The sequence below is a fragment of the Bufo gargarizans genome, chromosome 2 (assembly GCF_014858855.1).
Source record: "Bufo gargarizans isolate SCDJY-AF-19 chromosome 2, ASM1485885v1, whole genome shotgun sequence".
Taxonomy (NCBI): Eukaryota; Metazoa; Chordata; class Amphibia; order Anura; family Bufonidae; genus Bufo; species Bufo gargarizans.
Window position 1 is genome coordinate 319,525,024 of NC_058081.1, and position 14,950 is coordinate 319,539,973.

Genomic DNA, 14,950 nt, shown 5'->3' on the forward strand with positions numbered 1-14,950 from the left:
AATAACAGTATGCTAAAACACTAGGGTGTGACGCAAAGCACCTAATTGGCCTCTAAGCTTACCTTAGCCTTCATGGAGTTGCTCCTTCAGTATCCAGGGTAGCAGTGTAAACAGTCGCTGCCATGCATATCCTTTCCAAGATGGTGCTCTTCTTCTTATACTACACTTACAATGATAGCAGTCAGTGCAGCCGCAGAACATCGGGGAAACGATGGATGTTCTGTATCTGCAAATGTGCTGAAGGCTTTCAGCACAGATGGAGTACAAGAAAAAAGCACCATCTTGGAAAGGATATAGATGGTTTCAACTGTTTAAACTGATAAATAATAAGTCTCCCTGCACTCTTCCTCTATAATATTCTTCTATTAATAACAACAACCTAGCGCATTAGTTCTTGCCGCATCTCTCCCTAAGCTCAGCTCAGAGGACAATGGCAGAGACCGAGTGAGATGATGGTTTTATAGGGCTGTGACATCTCAAGGGATGGCTACCTGCGGATTGGCTGGCTGAATGGCATTATGGGTGATCTTGCGTTCCCGGGCTTGTCTCCTCTACACTTAGTTTCGCTTTGTAACACGTGCAGTAACTATTTTAGGAAAACCTAATTCATTACCATGAAGCGCAAGGAAATTCAAATTCGTTTTGAATCAAAGTTGTCTTAAACTTTAGACCGAATTCCGCTTAGAATGCTTCACTTCGCTAAACACTAGTCATCAGTATTAGATTGGTGGTTCCAACACCTGTTGCCCCCCCTGATCAGTTGTTTTGGGCTTCCATGGCAGCAGAACCTATATGGTGTACGAAGGTGGAGGCAGAAGACTCCATACACTATATAGTGGCCGTACCAGGATACTGCACTTCAGCTACCATTGGAATGAATGAAGTTAAGGTTCAGTATGCCGACACCATAAACTACATAGTGTTCAGAGCCTTCTGCAACTGCTCTGTATACCCTTAGGTCCCCACGCCATAGCAGCGCATAACAGCTGATTGATGGGGATGCCAGGTGTCTGACCCCCATCGTTCTGATATTGATAGACTGTCCTGAGAATAGGTCATCAATATCTTTAGTCCGGACAACATCCTTAAGATTGTTATAATGATTATTATTACTGTTAAGCTGTTAAGCCCTCGTGAGATATATGTAACTTTTTACCATAGGACCGCTGTATCCTCCTTTTTCTATATGTGTATGTCGCTGTTGTGATTGATTTTATGTGCTATTAATTTTGATGTAAGTTAATAAAGTTGTTATCTTTCATATTGGTTTTCTGATTTATTAATGCAGGGTCCCTTATTCTGATTTGGTGTGCATGATTTAATTTTGCCCTTACGACCCCACCAGCAGTAATTAGCTAGTGGGTTTTTCTCTTTTTGGGGGTCAGTCTTTTAAATGTGTGAGACCATTTGATAACGCACATGTTAAAGTCAATTCAATTGAGAGACAAAAACTCATAAGTACACAAACCTAGAGCTGCATTAGCTGGGAGCAAGGGTTGTCCATTTAAAAAAAAAAAAAAAAACAGCACTGGCCAGCTAAAAAGTTTTTATTCCTCTATCCTATGATTAAACTTCTATCCAATTACAAATATTATTCCTGCAGAACATTGTAAGGGCTCATTCACATGACCATAGGCCGCCTATGCCCTTATTGCATACTGCAAATAGCGGGTCCGCAATATACGAGCACTGGCCATGTGAATCCTGTATCACAAATGCAGACCCATTGACTTGAATGGGTCCACAATCTACAAGATACGGCCTGCTGCAGAGCAGAGGCATGGATCGGAAGCCCATGGAAGCACTATGAAGCTTCCGCAAGCTTTTGGGTCTGTGCTTCTGCATGGCAAAAGATCTTTTGTAGTATATTTCAAGTCAATGGACAATACAGGATTCAAATGGACGGTGCCCATGTATTACAGACCGCAATTTGCGTTCGGCAGCACAGGCACGGACAGCCTACAGTCATGTGAATGAGCACTTAGGGTCCATTCACACATCCGTGTGTGTTTAGCGTATCCACTGATCCACGGATCCGCAAAACACACACACCATCAATTTGCGTTCCGCATTTTGCGGACAGCACATCGCGATTGCGGACAAGAATAAGGCATGTTCTATTTATTTCTGTCCGCAGTGCCGGTCCGCATTTCCGGATTGGGGCCGCGCGATGTAAATTGAATGGGTCCGCAATTCCGTTCCGCAAAATGCAGAATGGAATTGCGGATGTGTGAATGGGGCCTTACTAAGATGCGAAAATAACTTTGAAAAGTTTATATCATCAATGCTTGTTTTTGAATGAAGAATCACTTCTGGTTGTGTTGTCAGCTGAAAATACAAATGAAGAAGAGGTTTAGTAAGGTGTCAGGAGGTAGGTCAGCAGCATTGGAATCCAGACAATAAAGCACCAAACTGTGAGATGGGAGTGTGGTCAGATCCCAAAATGAAATCAGTAACAGGAAAGTAAGAGTGTATTAGACAAAAGTGCGTCCAATGAACAAATGATGTCAAAAGTTTCTCTAGGATAGCTGGATCACTAGACGTATAATAAAATGTTAGAGCTAAGCAGATATTCAAATGGCCATAATTTTGGTATATAATAAACTCATATATACATACTATTTTTGGCATGCATACTGTATATATACCATGGACCAAAAATATAGCATTTCATGTCCACTAATAAATATTGAAAATAGGACACCAGCAAAATATTTTGTGAATTAGCCCTCAAGTATTCAAATAGAACACAAAGCATAATATAATCCTATATCCAATATATAGCCAATGTTAAAAAAACTTGAATAATACAATAGTGATTTTAAGAGTAGCAGGGTGAAATTGCACAATTTCTATATAATTTGAAAGCATACATATTAAAATGTTTGAGAATTTTAAAAAGTTATCTGACAGCAGCAAATGGAATAAAATAATAATTAACCCCCCCCCCCCCCCATCATTGGGATGCCTGCATGTACAGTCAGGTCGATAAATATTGGGACATCGTCACAATTCTAAAATTTTTGGCTCTATACACCACCAAAATGGATTTGAAATGAAATGTGCTTTAACTGCAGACTGTCGGCTTTAATTTAAGGGTATTTACATCCAAATCAGGTGAACGGTGTAGGAATTACAACAGTTTGCATATGTGCCTCCCACTTAAGGGAGAAAAAAGTAATGGGACAACTGACTTCTCAGCTGTTCCATGGCCAGGTGTGTGTTATACCCTCATTATCCCAATTACAATGAGCAGATAAAAGGTCCAGAGTTCATTTCAAGTGTGCTATTATTATTTGGAATCTGTTGCTGTCAACTCTCAAGATGAGATCCAAAGAGCTGTCAGTGAAGCAAGCCATCATTCGGTTGAAAAACAACAAAACAAACTCATCAGAGAAATAGCAAAAACATTAGGCATGCCCAAAACAACTGTTTGGAACATTCTTAAAAGAAGGAACTGAAAGAGTATTATCCTTCTCTATGCACCGAATCGGTGAGCTCAACAACACCAAAAGACCCGGAAGACCACGAAAAACAACTGTGGTGGATGACCGAAGAATTCTTTCCCTGGTGAAGAAAATACCCTTCACAACAGTTGGCCAGATCAAGAACACTCTCCAGGAGGTAGGTGTATGTGTGTCAAAGTCAACAATCAAGAGAAGACTTCACCAGAGTGAACACAGAGGGTTCACCACAAGATGTAAACCATTGGTGAGCCTCAAAAACAGGAAGGCCAGATTAGAGTTTGCCAAACGACATCTAAAAAAGCCTTCAGAGTTCTGGAACAACATCCTATGGACAGATGAGACCAAGATCAACTTGTACCAGAGTGATGGGAAGAGAAGAGTATGGAGAAGGAAAGGAACTGCTCATGATCCTAAGCATACCACCTCATCAGTGAAGCATGGGTGGTGGTAGTGTCATGGCGTGGGCATGTATGGCTGCCAATGGAACTGGTTCTCTTGTATTTATTGATGATGTTACTGCTGACAAAAGCAGCAGGATGAATTCTGAAGTGTTTCGGGCAATAATATCTGCTCATATTCAACCAAATGCTTAAGAACGCATTGGACGGCGCTTCACAGTGCAGACGGATAATGACCCAAAGCATACTGCAAAATCAAGCAAAGAGTTTTTTAAGGGAAAGAAGTGGAATGTTATGCAATGGCCAAGTCAATCACCTGACCTGAATCCGATTGAGCATGCATTTCACTTGCTGAAGACAAAACTGAAGGGAAAATGCCCCAAGAACAAGCAGGTGATGCTCTGCCAGGCCTCTACTGAAGACAGTTGCAGTAGAGGCCTGGCAGAGCATCACCAGGTATGAAACCCAGCGTCTGGTGATGTCTATGAGTTCCAGACTTCAGGCTGTAATTGACTGCAATGGATTTGCAACCTAGTATTAAAAAGTGAAAGTTTGATTTCTGATTATTATTCTGTCCAATTACTTTTGGTTCCTTAACAAGTGGGAGGCACATTTTGCAAACTGTTGTAATTCCTACACCGTTCACCTGATTTGGATGTGAATACACTCAAATTAAATCTGATAGTCTGCAGGTAAAGCACATCTTGTTTGTATCATTTTAAATCCATTGTGGTGGTGTATAGAGCCAAATATGTTAGAAATGTATCGATGTCCCAATATTTATGGACCTGACTGTATGCTATGAGACTGCTTAATGCAGAGATCACGTGCATGTAAACCACATTATTGTTGCCAGAAACTAAACAAAAAAAGGTGGAGACCACAAAAGCAGTTCCGATGCAGCTGCAAAAGAATTAAGAGGTGCATTATGATTTATGACTGCTGCTGTTTTGGCCTTTTTTTTTTTTTATGTCAGTGTTACGATAGAGGCCCATGCTGCTGCTGTCCTGTGTGGGTCGGCTGCCTGTGTGTAAATTGGGACTAGTATTTCAGTGTTTCTCACAGATTGCATCTCTACATTGACATTGGAGTGGAGTCGCAGCCTGAAAGTCACTGTGACTATGCCACCAAGAAATCCTAGAGAGAGAAAAAGGAAGACAGGATTGAATATAGCAATTTGCGAGGCTGAGAGGGGCTGATCATTCAAGCAGCAGAATAAAATAAAAAAAAAGAGAGAGAGAGAGGTACTAGTTTATTTTTTTAGTAACCCAGAAGTGAGAGTGACACAAAAAGCTGAGATATAACAGGAAAAATCGTTTTGTTTCCATTGCAGATTTTTTATAATAAAACAAAAAAAAAACTAGAAAGAAGTTGAGCTGTAAACATAAGGTTTATGTCAACCAAGCTCAAATTTTACCCAAATTTGCCAGGATTGTCTCTAAAAATCAGGGACAGTCCAGGCAAATTCAGGACAGTTGACAACTATGCATTAGCATAGAATGCACATGCATGGAAACCATGCATCTGGATACACACACACAAAAACACTCAATGATAAATATCCTCCTTCATGCACTTCTCTTCACAGTACATAATAACAGTTCATTACGACCTATCCCAACATCTCAACATTATATAATACAGTGCAATATACCTCCTGCCCAAATGACTCTCCGTGTCAGTTATCTCCTATCCGTACGGTATCATTTTATCACTGATAGCTGAGTTTTAGATGAGGCTGCAGATGACTCAGTCCTAGGCATGGCTCCCGCCCTTTCCTCTGCTTAGGTCAGGTCTTCAGAGCAGACTGCATTGCTACAGACCAATCAGCACTTCTCTGAGTTGCACAGTACAGCAGATCAGTGACTGACAGGCTGCTCCACCAATCAGTACATTTCCTTCACGAACCAGGAAGTGTGGATTGATAATCGGTGAAAGGGAGGCAAGAGCGGCCCACAGGACCCATAGCAATGGTGTGGTCTGCCTCTTTTGGAGGTACACCATTCTAGAAATGGTTACTAAATCCAGAAATTAAAGGACATTGAAGTTCATCATAACTAAAACATACAAATCCAAGATAACAACTGGCAATTATTTCCAAATCAGTGCTAGTAGCATGGCTGGAAGCTATTGCTACAGAGTTACCTTCTATTAGGCCTTTTGCCATTGATAATAATTTGTACAGCAAATTTACTGCTTACCTTTCCTGCATTATAATTCAGTGTATCATAAGTAAATCAATTAGCTGCTCGTGGATCTCACTGTTCACCTTGATAAAATATATTGGAAAGTGTTTGAAAATTTTAATACTGGCTAAAGAGTAGAGCTTCATTTTAATACGAGTTGGTTATATAATAGCCATACAGAAGGCCTTGTTATAAAATATAAGTGCAGGAAATGCTCAACAACACTGGAATTATGTTAGATTATTTAAAAAAATGGTGCTGAAAATATTTTATGGCAGGCAATTGTTTGTAGTTTAGACCATGCAAAAGATTCAGACACTACAAGGTGGGAGCTGGGGCATGTATTATCAGGAGTAGTATGAATATGATGTTTTATTCTGCCAGATTCTGGTCCTGCAAGTACCCTGGAGCCGGAGCTGCTTTATGAAGTGCTTTCGGGATTGAGCTGTAGCATCCAACTAAGAGATCAAACCAGCATTGCATAGTGAAGTCATGTTTCTGGAGCAGAATGAGGCAGAATAAAATTTCATTTTCACACTATATGGTATGTTTACCCTGGTCTCACCAGCCTTCACTCAGTAGTTTTGCATGATGAAAACTGCTGTCAGATTCCGTTTGTGAAATATATGATAGATAGATAGATAGATAGATAGATAGATAGATAGATACTCATACCTAGTCTTCCGATTTTAAAGCAGTACATATACTTAGGCTACTTTTACACTAGCGGTAGCCTTTTCCGGCAGGCTGTTCTGGCAGGGAAACAGCCTGCAAGATCTGTGCTACTGCTAGTCCACCGTGCCGCCAGAAGTCCGCTCCAGCCTCATTCACTATAATGGGAGTGGGCCGTAGGTCCCGCCGGAGCCCAGCAAACTTGCATAGAGGCGGCGAGAATAAAACTACAGCACACTGTGGTTTATGTCCGGCCGCCTATAGGCTTGCTTGCCGTGCTGTAGTCGGACCTCTGGCCCACCCCCATTATAGTGAATGGAGCCAGAGCGGACTAGCTGCAGCACGGATCTGGCAGGCTGTTTCCCCACCGGAACAGCCTGCTGGAAAAGGCTACTGAAAGTGTGAAAGTAGCCTTACACTGCTAATATGAAGTAGATATTTTGTACTACAGTAGATACTGTGCATATTTTATGCTGCAAATAATAATATATGAACTGTATCAAAATAAGACATGACACATATAAGTTATAAAATTCAAAGTTATTCAGCTCTCTGACATTTTAATGCACTTTACAAATAATTTCATATTTAAACCAATCATGTCTCAGCCAAAATATTGTATGTACTGTAGCTCACATATGTCTGACAACGGAGTGTATCTGCTATTTACTGTAACTGCTTAAAACATTAATAAACACTTCAAACCAGTAAAACATCCAAGTAGTTTGCAGATTTAGTATGCACTTTGATTATTTCCAGTCCAAGCATACTGTACCATGTGGTGCTTCAAAACAGATGGCAGTGGTCCAGCACATTTTTTATTTTGCATAGTAAAATTAGTTCTGATTTATGTTGATGCATACTCCTACTGGAGTTTTAACTGAAAAGCCAAACATATGCCTACTAGACTACAATATTATTGAGACCAACAAATAGCAAGTTTATATTCTCAGTATACTATAGAAAAGTACCTTCAACGTTTGCTTTGGAAAATTAACAAATTGGTTTTAATATTACAGATACAAAAGGGATATATGCATGAATATATCAGTGTGTTTTCTTTATTTTTTGCTGTCATTTATTCATTAAAAATCTTGGACAATGAAATATCAATAAGACAGAAACGGTAGGAGAAAATGTTGAGATGAGCGGCATAAAGACAATTGATAAGGGTTGTTCATCACTGGACATTTTAACCAGTCGCAGTATGCTATGAAATAACATTCCAGCCTTTTCTTAAAGGGAACTTGTCACCAGGACAGTTTTTGTACATTTATTACATTGGTAAAATACCTTAAAAATTATAAACTAGTAGGTGCAAATGCATACACTAAATAACCTCATAATAGCTGTTAACTAGGCATGGAAATAGCTTGCATACATGTTCCTTTTACCTATGAGTCTGATACTCTATTTAGCACAGCTGAGAGTGGCACATTTTTCTGCTGTCCTGCTCTAAAGACTTGGAGACACTTTTATCCATATTTGTGACTTGCACTCACAAGTTCAGTCTTGGTAGGATAACATACTCTACAAAATATTCTAAATGTAAAAAAAAAAATCAATTTAATTTGTTCTTCTTAAGCAAAAAAATTAATTCATGGTTTACCAGCACGTACATATTCCTCAGTATAACATACTAAGTTAGCAAACTGCTAAATACATTACAATAATAGAATCCCCAGGTTTCATGGAAAATAGATTACATTCATGATGATACATGACATACATCACTTGCAACCCTCTTCCAAATTGAGAAGCCATATTTTCATAAAATATAGGAACAAAATATATTTTGGGACATATTCCAATATTTGCATTTTTACTAGTTGCTAGGGCTTTCGAAAAAAAAAAAAAAAAAGAAAAAAAAAAGGACTTTATTTGACAAAGTAATAGCTGGCATGTTTACTTGTAGTTTCCAATCTGAATAGCAGAGCGTTCATAAACACATCTGAAGGTGGCTGGTTGGATTTCCCAGTACTGGACAGGATTGCTAAAGAGGCTGATTCCTGTATATGAAGCCTTCTTTGTGTTGTATCCAACAGGACAAAATGCATTAGTTGAAACAGCAGCAATTTTGTTATTGTGAAGATAGACAACCTGCAAAATCCCAATCCCGATGTTAGTAAAAGTAGTCATAATCGACATTAAGAAGACTTTCTTACTATATGACTTGATAAAAATAATCAGCTATATATAGTTGATTATATAATAATAGTATAACATTTATATATTAATAGTATAGTATAATATGCATGTGGTATTCATTTAAACATACATAAATGCAACTATGAGGCACGCAAGCTCCCCATAGTGGCCCTTAGAGCCCTATAGACCACCATTTAATTGCCTGCTTGATCTAAGCGTGTAAATACACCTTAAGGATAATGACATTTCCTTAAATAGGTTGTGCACCTTTGAGGGGCCCCCCCTTCCTTTTGGCAGACCTGTGAAGGGAAGCATACTTACCTGCTACCTGATGCTGGCTCCTTCTCTTCCCGACCTCGGTTCTTCACTCGGCTCGCTGGATACTAACTTCCATTTGGCTGCAGTGGTATAAATTTTTTGGCCACATCAGTGACCTTCCCACCTTATGCCACGAACAGGTCACTGCTGCCTCCAGCGATTGGCTGCAGCAGTGTCAAAATGGTAGTTTACATCCTGGGAGCTGAGCAGAGAAGCTGAGGTTGGGAAGACGAGGAGCCAACGTCGGGAAGCAAGTAAGTATACTTCCATTCGCAGGTCTGCCAAAGAGGGAATAGTTTGCCACCCCCCAAAGGTGCTCAACCCCTTTAATATACATTAGTAAGGGTGCCTCGAATTCATAGGTAATGATGACAGGAACAAAGTTTGCTTCTATTTTTCAATTTATCTAGTATATTTTCCAAAGAGATACATTTAGCAAGATTGAGAAAAGCACCTAGGAGGAGAAGAAGATTGCATCTCTTATCTTTGGTGAAGAAAATTTACTAATCTACTGAAGTGCTGTCTATTTGCTCATTTGGTCAAAAAGGATGGTGATCATAGAGTTGAGTTCCGTGTGCCATTGGATTTTTTAGACTATTAGTCTTTCTACCCCTGGTGATGCTACAAGCTAGCAAAATATGTCAGGAAGGTGTATTGTACATTAGACTTTTGATAGTTGGGTCACCAACCATTAATAAACTGGTCAGTCTGTAACTGAATGAGTACAATGAGCAGTGTGCCTGCCTAAGGGGAATTAGCATCCTGCAATAATTCCTCTCATTATTACTGTGCAGTTTAATTTGTTTTCTTTTAATGATATAGTTCAGGTTCAGCGACCTCCAGCACTCCAGCTGTTGTGAAATAACAACTCTCAGTATTCTCTATACCAAGAACAGCTGAGCAAGTGTGCATGCTGGGAGTTATAGTTTCACAGTCAGAGTTCCAGATTTGCTAATACATGATATAGTTTATAATGGATACTTTACCTGGATGTACTTGTGTTCATTGAGTCCAGCAGGTACCTGAGTAAGGCTGTTATGGTCTAAGTGTAACTCTCTTAAATGAGGAACATTGGCAACGGATCCATTTTCAACATTTATTATAGTGTTATAGCTCAAACCCAACCTGCAGGAATAATATATGTTACAATAATATGTTTAAACAGAGAAAAATACAAACAAAATATAAATATTGGTATTGTCATATAAAGCTCGATTCATAGATAACCTGGTCACCATAGGAAACCTTCCGCTCCCCCTTACACCATGAACAGGTCACCGCTTCACCCAGCGATTGGCTACAAGCTTGACATCTGGCACATCTCTAATAGTTAGAGCACATTAGTTTCTGTAAGGACTATAATTTGTGTGCACTAACTCCAAATGGGAGATTTAAACAGACAAGAAGGGTCAGACTCAGCACATACCCTTCCCATATAAAATCAACATGGAAAATACAAGTATCTGAAGCTTAACCTTATAGGTCTTTTGCCTTCGTCCAGGAACACCCAACACTGACTAATTTTTATTAAACGTGAGTATGATTAAACCTCTTATCATTCTTTGGAAGAGACAGTCTGTACTAGTGCCTTAATTTCTTATATCTAATACGCTTTATCAGTTGCCTATGGAAACACCGATAATATTAGGGGTATGTCCCTGCACAGTCTGACACTGGCAGCACTGACTGGATAGTGTCAGACTGTACAGGAGATTGGATAGTGTCAGACTGTTCGGGAGACTGGATAGTGTCAGACTGTTCGGGAGACTGGATAGTGTCAAACTGTGCAGGAGACTAGATAGTGTCAGACTGTTCGGGAGACTCCCCCAACTGATAACATCCATCTGGACCTTCATTGCAAACTAATAATTATATCATAAATTGTAGCATTAATAATAAAGTAATCGCACAACATAGATTTTTGAGAATAGGGGCTTCAGAATTATTATATGGTGAATGCAAGTAGTTACTAAAACAGACATGTCGGTATATTAGGTGACAAGTTTTCTTGTAATCGTCCTATTTAAGAACTCCTATCTTAATTTTGGCAGCTTGATCTCCACATTTATTCCAGTTCAGAGATGGGGGCTTCTTCCCTTCTCTCTGTGTCGTGACATTCTTGAAGGGAGCTGGCTGTCTGACTCTCTGTTCAACCACGGACCAAAGTATCACCACAGAAAAATAACCAGAGAAAACTAGACACTTAACCTCTTGCTAACTACCCATTGACTATATACATCCAAGCAGCCAGCACATATCCCTGCACAGACATTTTAAAACGTCAGTGCAGAGACCGCAGCTGCATGATCAGAGTCTGCAGTGATAGCTGGCCTCCCAATAGAGGAGACAGGGACCATTTTTGACCATCCCTGCCTTCCCCATCAATCTATACACAGTGTTCAGTGAGTAGTGTGTGTAGAGATAAGGAGACAGCAATGCCCCAGTCCCAGTGGTCATGTGATTCTCGGGGGCTGTGAGTCTGTGTGAGTTGCTATGTCTTGGTAAACCCAGATAAACTCTCCAGTGATGTGCAACCTCTCTGGGGGCTGTATTCCACTTGTAAATGGGACAACTATGCCATCCCTAATTACAGGAGAAATCAACAATAAAAAAAAGTTAACTGTCTCCCGAAAAGTCTTTTATGAACTTTTGGGGACCAAGTCTAAAATGAAAAAATGAAGACAAAATAAAAAAAGGGTAAAATATGTCACCACACACAGCAATGTGGCTTTTAGCCCTACCTCCAGCCACCATAATCCATACATCCCATATATCAAAATGACCGTTAAGGCTAACGTCTAAAGCTCTGGTGGCTAAAGTACTGGTAGGAATAATGGCAGCATCACTGGTTTATAGGATAGGTGGATCGTGGTAATTTCATCCAAGGAGGTCTAGGATACAGAAAGAGCTGATTCATACCCAGTGTCAATTTTTTTATCCAATTCCCCAAAGTTTTATGCAAAACATATGAAATATTTTATTATGATTCTCCACACTATAATTTCTACCAGACATATATAACACATGTCATTACAGTAAAGGGAAATTGCTCTCTAAGAAATAATTTATATTCTTTCTCTGCAATGTAATCCAATAAAACAAAGAATTATGCAATACCAGTAGGATGCCGGTTTCTGGAGGCTGTTATTGCAATACCCTGTCTTTCTGTGGTTCTACTATGTTTTATTAGGTTATTAGACCACGGGAAGTATAGATTAGGTCCCTTTCACACGAGCGTGATTTCCACGCGGGTGCAATGCGTGACGTGAACGCATTGCACCCACACTGAATCCTGACCAATTCATTTCTATGGGTCTGTGCACATGAGCGTTGTTTTTCACGCATCAGTTCTGCGTTGCGTGAAAATCGCAGCATGTTCTATATTATGCGTTTTTCACTGATGGTTGCTAAGAGATGCTGTTTGTAAACATTCCGTTTTTTATCATGCGCGTGAAAAACGCATCAAAACGCATTGCGCTCGCGTGCAAAAAACTGGACAACTAAACGCAATCGCAGACAAAACTGACTTGTTTTAGTGCCAAAATCGCAGCATTTTCACTGAAAGCACCCTGAACGCATCCGGATCAAATCCGTCACGCCCGTGTGAAACCAGCCTTACAGTGTGCAAACTCTAAAATATAGTAACCACCCAGATATGTTTTATAATTTAAAAAACATACTACATTTAAATTTTTATATCTAAATATGTTATGATATAGGTGCCAAACACTATTAATATGCTCTTTAACTTTTTACTGCCTTTGTATCTTCCCCAAAGTATGCAGTATATTTTAAGTGCCTCTTATGCTTCTAGTGAAAACCCAGCACATTTTTGTGCAAGTCTGGAATGTGTTATCTGAGAACACATGAAGTATTTTGACTGTGCACTGTATGTTGGTGCTTGTTATCCAAGTATTACTGCCCCTAGGGTTTGCACGTGTTTCAACACAGCAACTTTAATCTACAATATCATCTTAAATTGATGTCAAATGGTTTAATCTTCTATCAAGTGCACATCGTATGTTTATGATAATACATTTTATTTCTTAGACGTATATTGGCTTAAGTATTTCTGAAAAGCATGAGTTATGAAGTATGGGATTATAATAATTTATACAGGAAGAAAAGATGGAAGATTAGTGGAAGATAATTAAAAATGAGCAAATCAATTCATAAGAATCAATTTGACTCATCAAGCAGAATTCTGCATCTGCAATGGGGTGTCCCTGAGGCTGAGGACATTCACCCTGCTGCTTGATTGACAGGGCTGGACATCTCGGCTTGACCTGACAAGCTTGCGCCTATGCGGCTGTTCTTACTACACTTTTGGGTAGCGGCACAATCACAGTCAATTCTCCAGCCATGTAAGCAGAGCATATGCGCTTGCACCGCTACTGAAGCATTAGCACAGGCACAAAATTGTCAGGGTCGGTCGAGATGTCCGGCCCTATGAATGAAGCCGCAATAGGGGTGTACTCAGCTTCTGGGGCACCCCATTGCAGGTGGATAACTCTGCTTAATAAGATGAATACATTTTTATGATTCTTATCTGTAGAGATAACACTTTTGTTCTGCTAAGAGAGCAATATGGTGGCATCAAACATTTTTTATCCTTCCTGCAACATTTTCATGGAATTTACTTTTTTAAAGAAATGCTGAGGCCTGATAACTGAAAGTCAATAGGAAATATAAAATGCACTACAAACTGTGTCATTTTGTGGCATTGTTCTCTCTTTTTGTGTGTTTTGAGGCCACTGGCCTTTTTAATGCACCTTTATAGGACTTGAAACATGTGACTAAAATGGATGCAAAAAATGTAGAGCCACCCAAAAGGCATATGGAAAACAACGATGAAAAAAAACTACCGTATGTGTGAAGGATGCCTTAATAGAATTATCTAACTTTACCTTATCTCACAAAAATTTTCAGAAACTCTTTTGGAAAATATAGTCTAGAAGCCTCAACAGAGTGTACACAAATGAGGAAGTAGTGGGATCCGGTTATAGGTACATGTTTGGTGGGCACTATAATCGTAAATGGGAGGGTGGAATCAAATAATTAGAGAAAACGCTATCTGTTAAAATGTGAAAATTTTAAGATTTTGGAATGCATACCTATTTCATTGTGTAAATGTATGTATGGGTAAAAATAGAGTGATAGTTATATTATTGTAAAGTATACATTTTGAATAAAAAAAATTAAATGTAGTTGTGGCTTATAAAATAAAATAAAAATATTATAGAATTATATTCAAAAAGGTCTATTTTAGCTGACTCTAATTAGTTAAAGTGGTTGTTTGAGACTGGAGAATAATGTCTTTAGGACTGGCTTTAGGATTTGGCTTTCAGCTGAAGCTGGCTCCACACAAAGTAGTGAGATTTCCTGCTCTGAACTGGGAGAGTCCACTGAAAAGGGCAAGTCCAAGTTTGCAACATGTCTACATAGAGAACTGTAGCAGCCATATATGCTGATTCTCCTGTACAATGTTTAGTCAACAGGAGGGGTGTGGATAGGGGAGGTGGAAGCCAGAGGTTTATATACTGTAGTGGAGGTGGCAGACATGGCGTGAGTCTGTGTTGGACACTGGGAGGAAGGGGCACCAACACTACCTTTACCTAAAGCAGCAAAAAATATTTTTTGTTATATCTGCTCCTTGCTCCGGACCGCCTAACGCAGATGTGCGGTCCGGAGGTGGCAGCGCTGCGCACAGCGACGCATATACGCGTCATCTCGCGAGACGCGAGATTTCCTGTGAACGCGC

At 39.6% G+C, this 14,950-nt stretch overlaps 1 protein-coding gene across 1 annotated transcript in view; it reads right to left on the reverse strand.

Moving 5' to 3' along the window:
* Window positions 1-7,251: 7,251 nt before the first annotated feature.
* The window catches only part of DCN (decorin), a 68,477-nt gene continuing 60,778 nt past the window's right edge, over window positions 7,252-14,950 (reverse strand). Inside the window, exons 7-8 of the mRNA XM_044277215.1 lie at window positions 10,176-10,314; window positions 7,252-8,823 (exon numbers count right to left, since the gene is read on the reverse strand). Of these exons, the coding sequence (XP_044133150.1) occupies window positions 8,629-8,823; window positions 10,176-10,314 (334 nt within the window). The 3' untranslated portion in view covers window positions 7,252-8,628. The remainder of the gene's footprint in view (window positions 8,824-10,175; window positions 10,315-14,950) is intronic.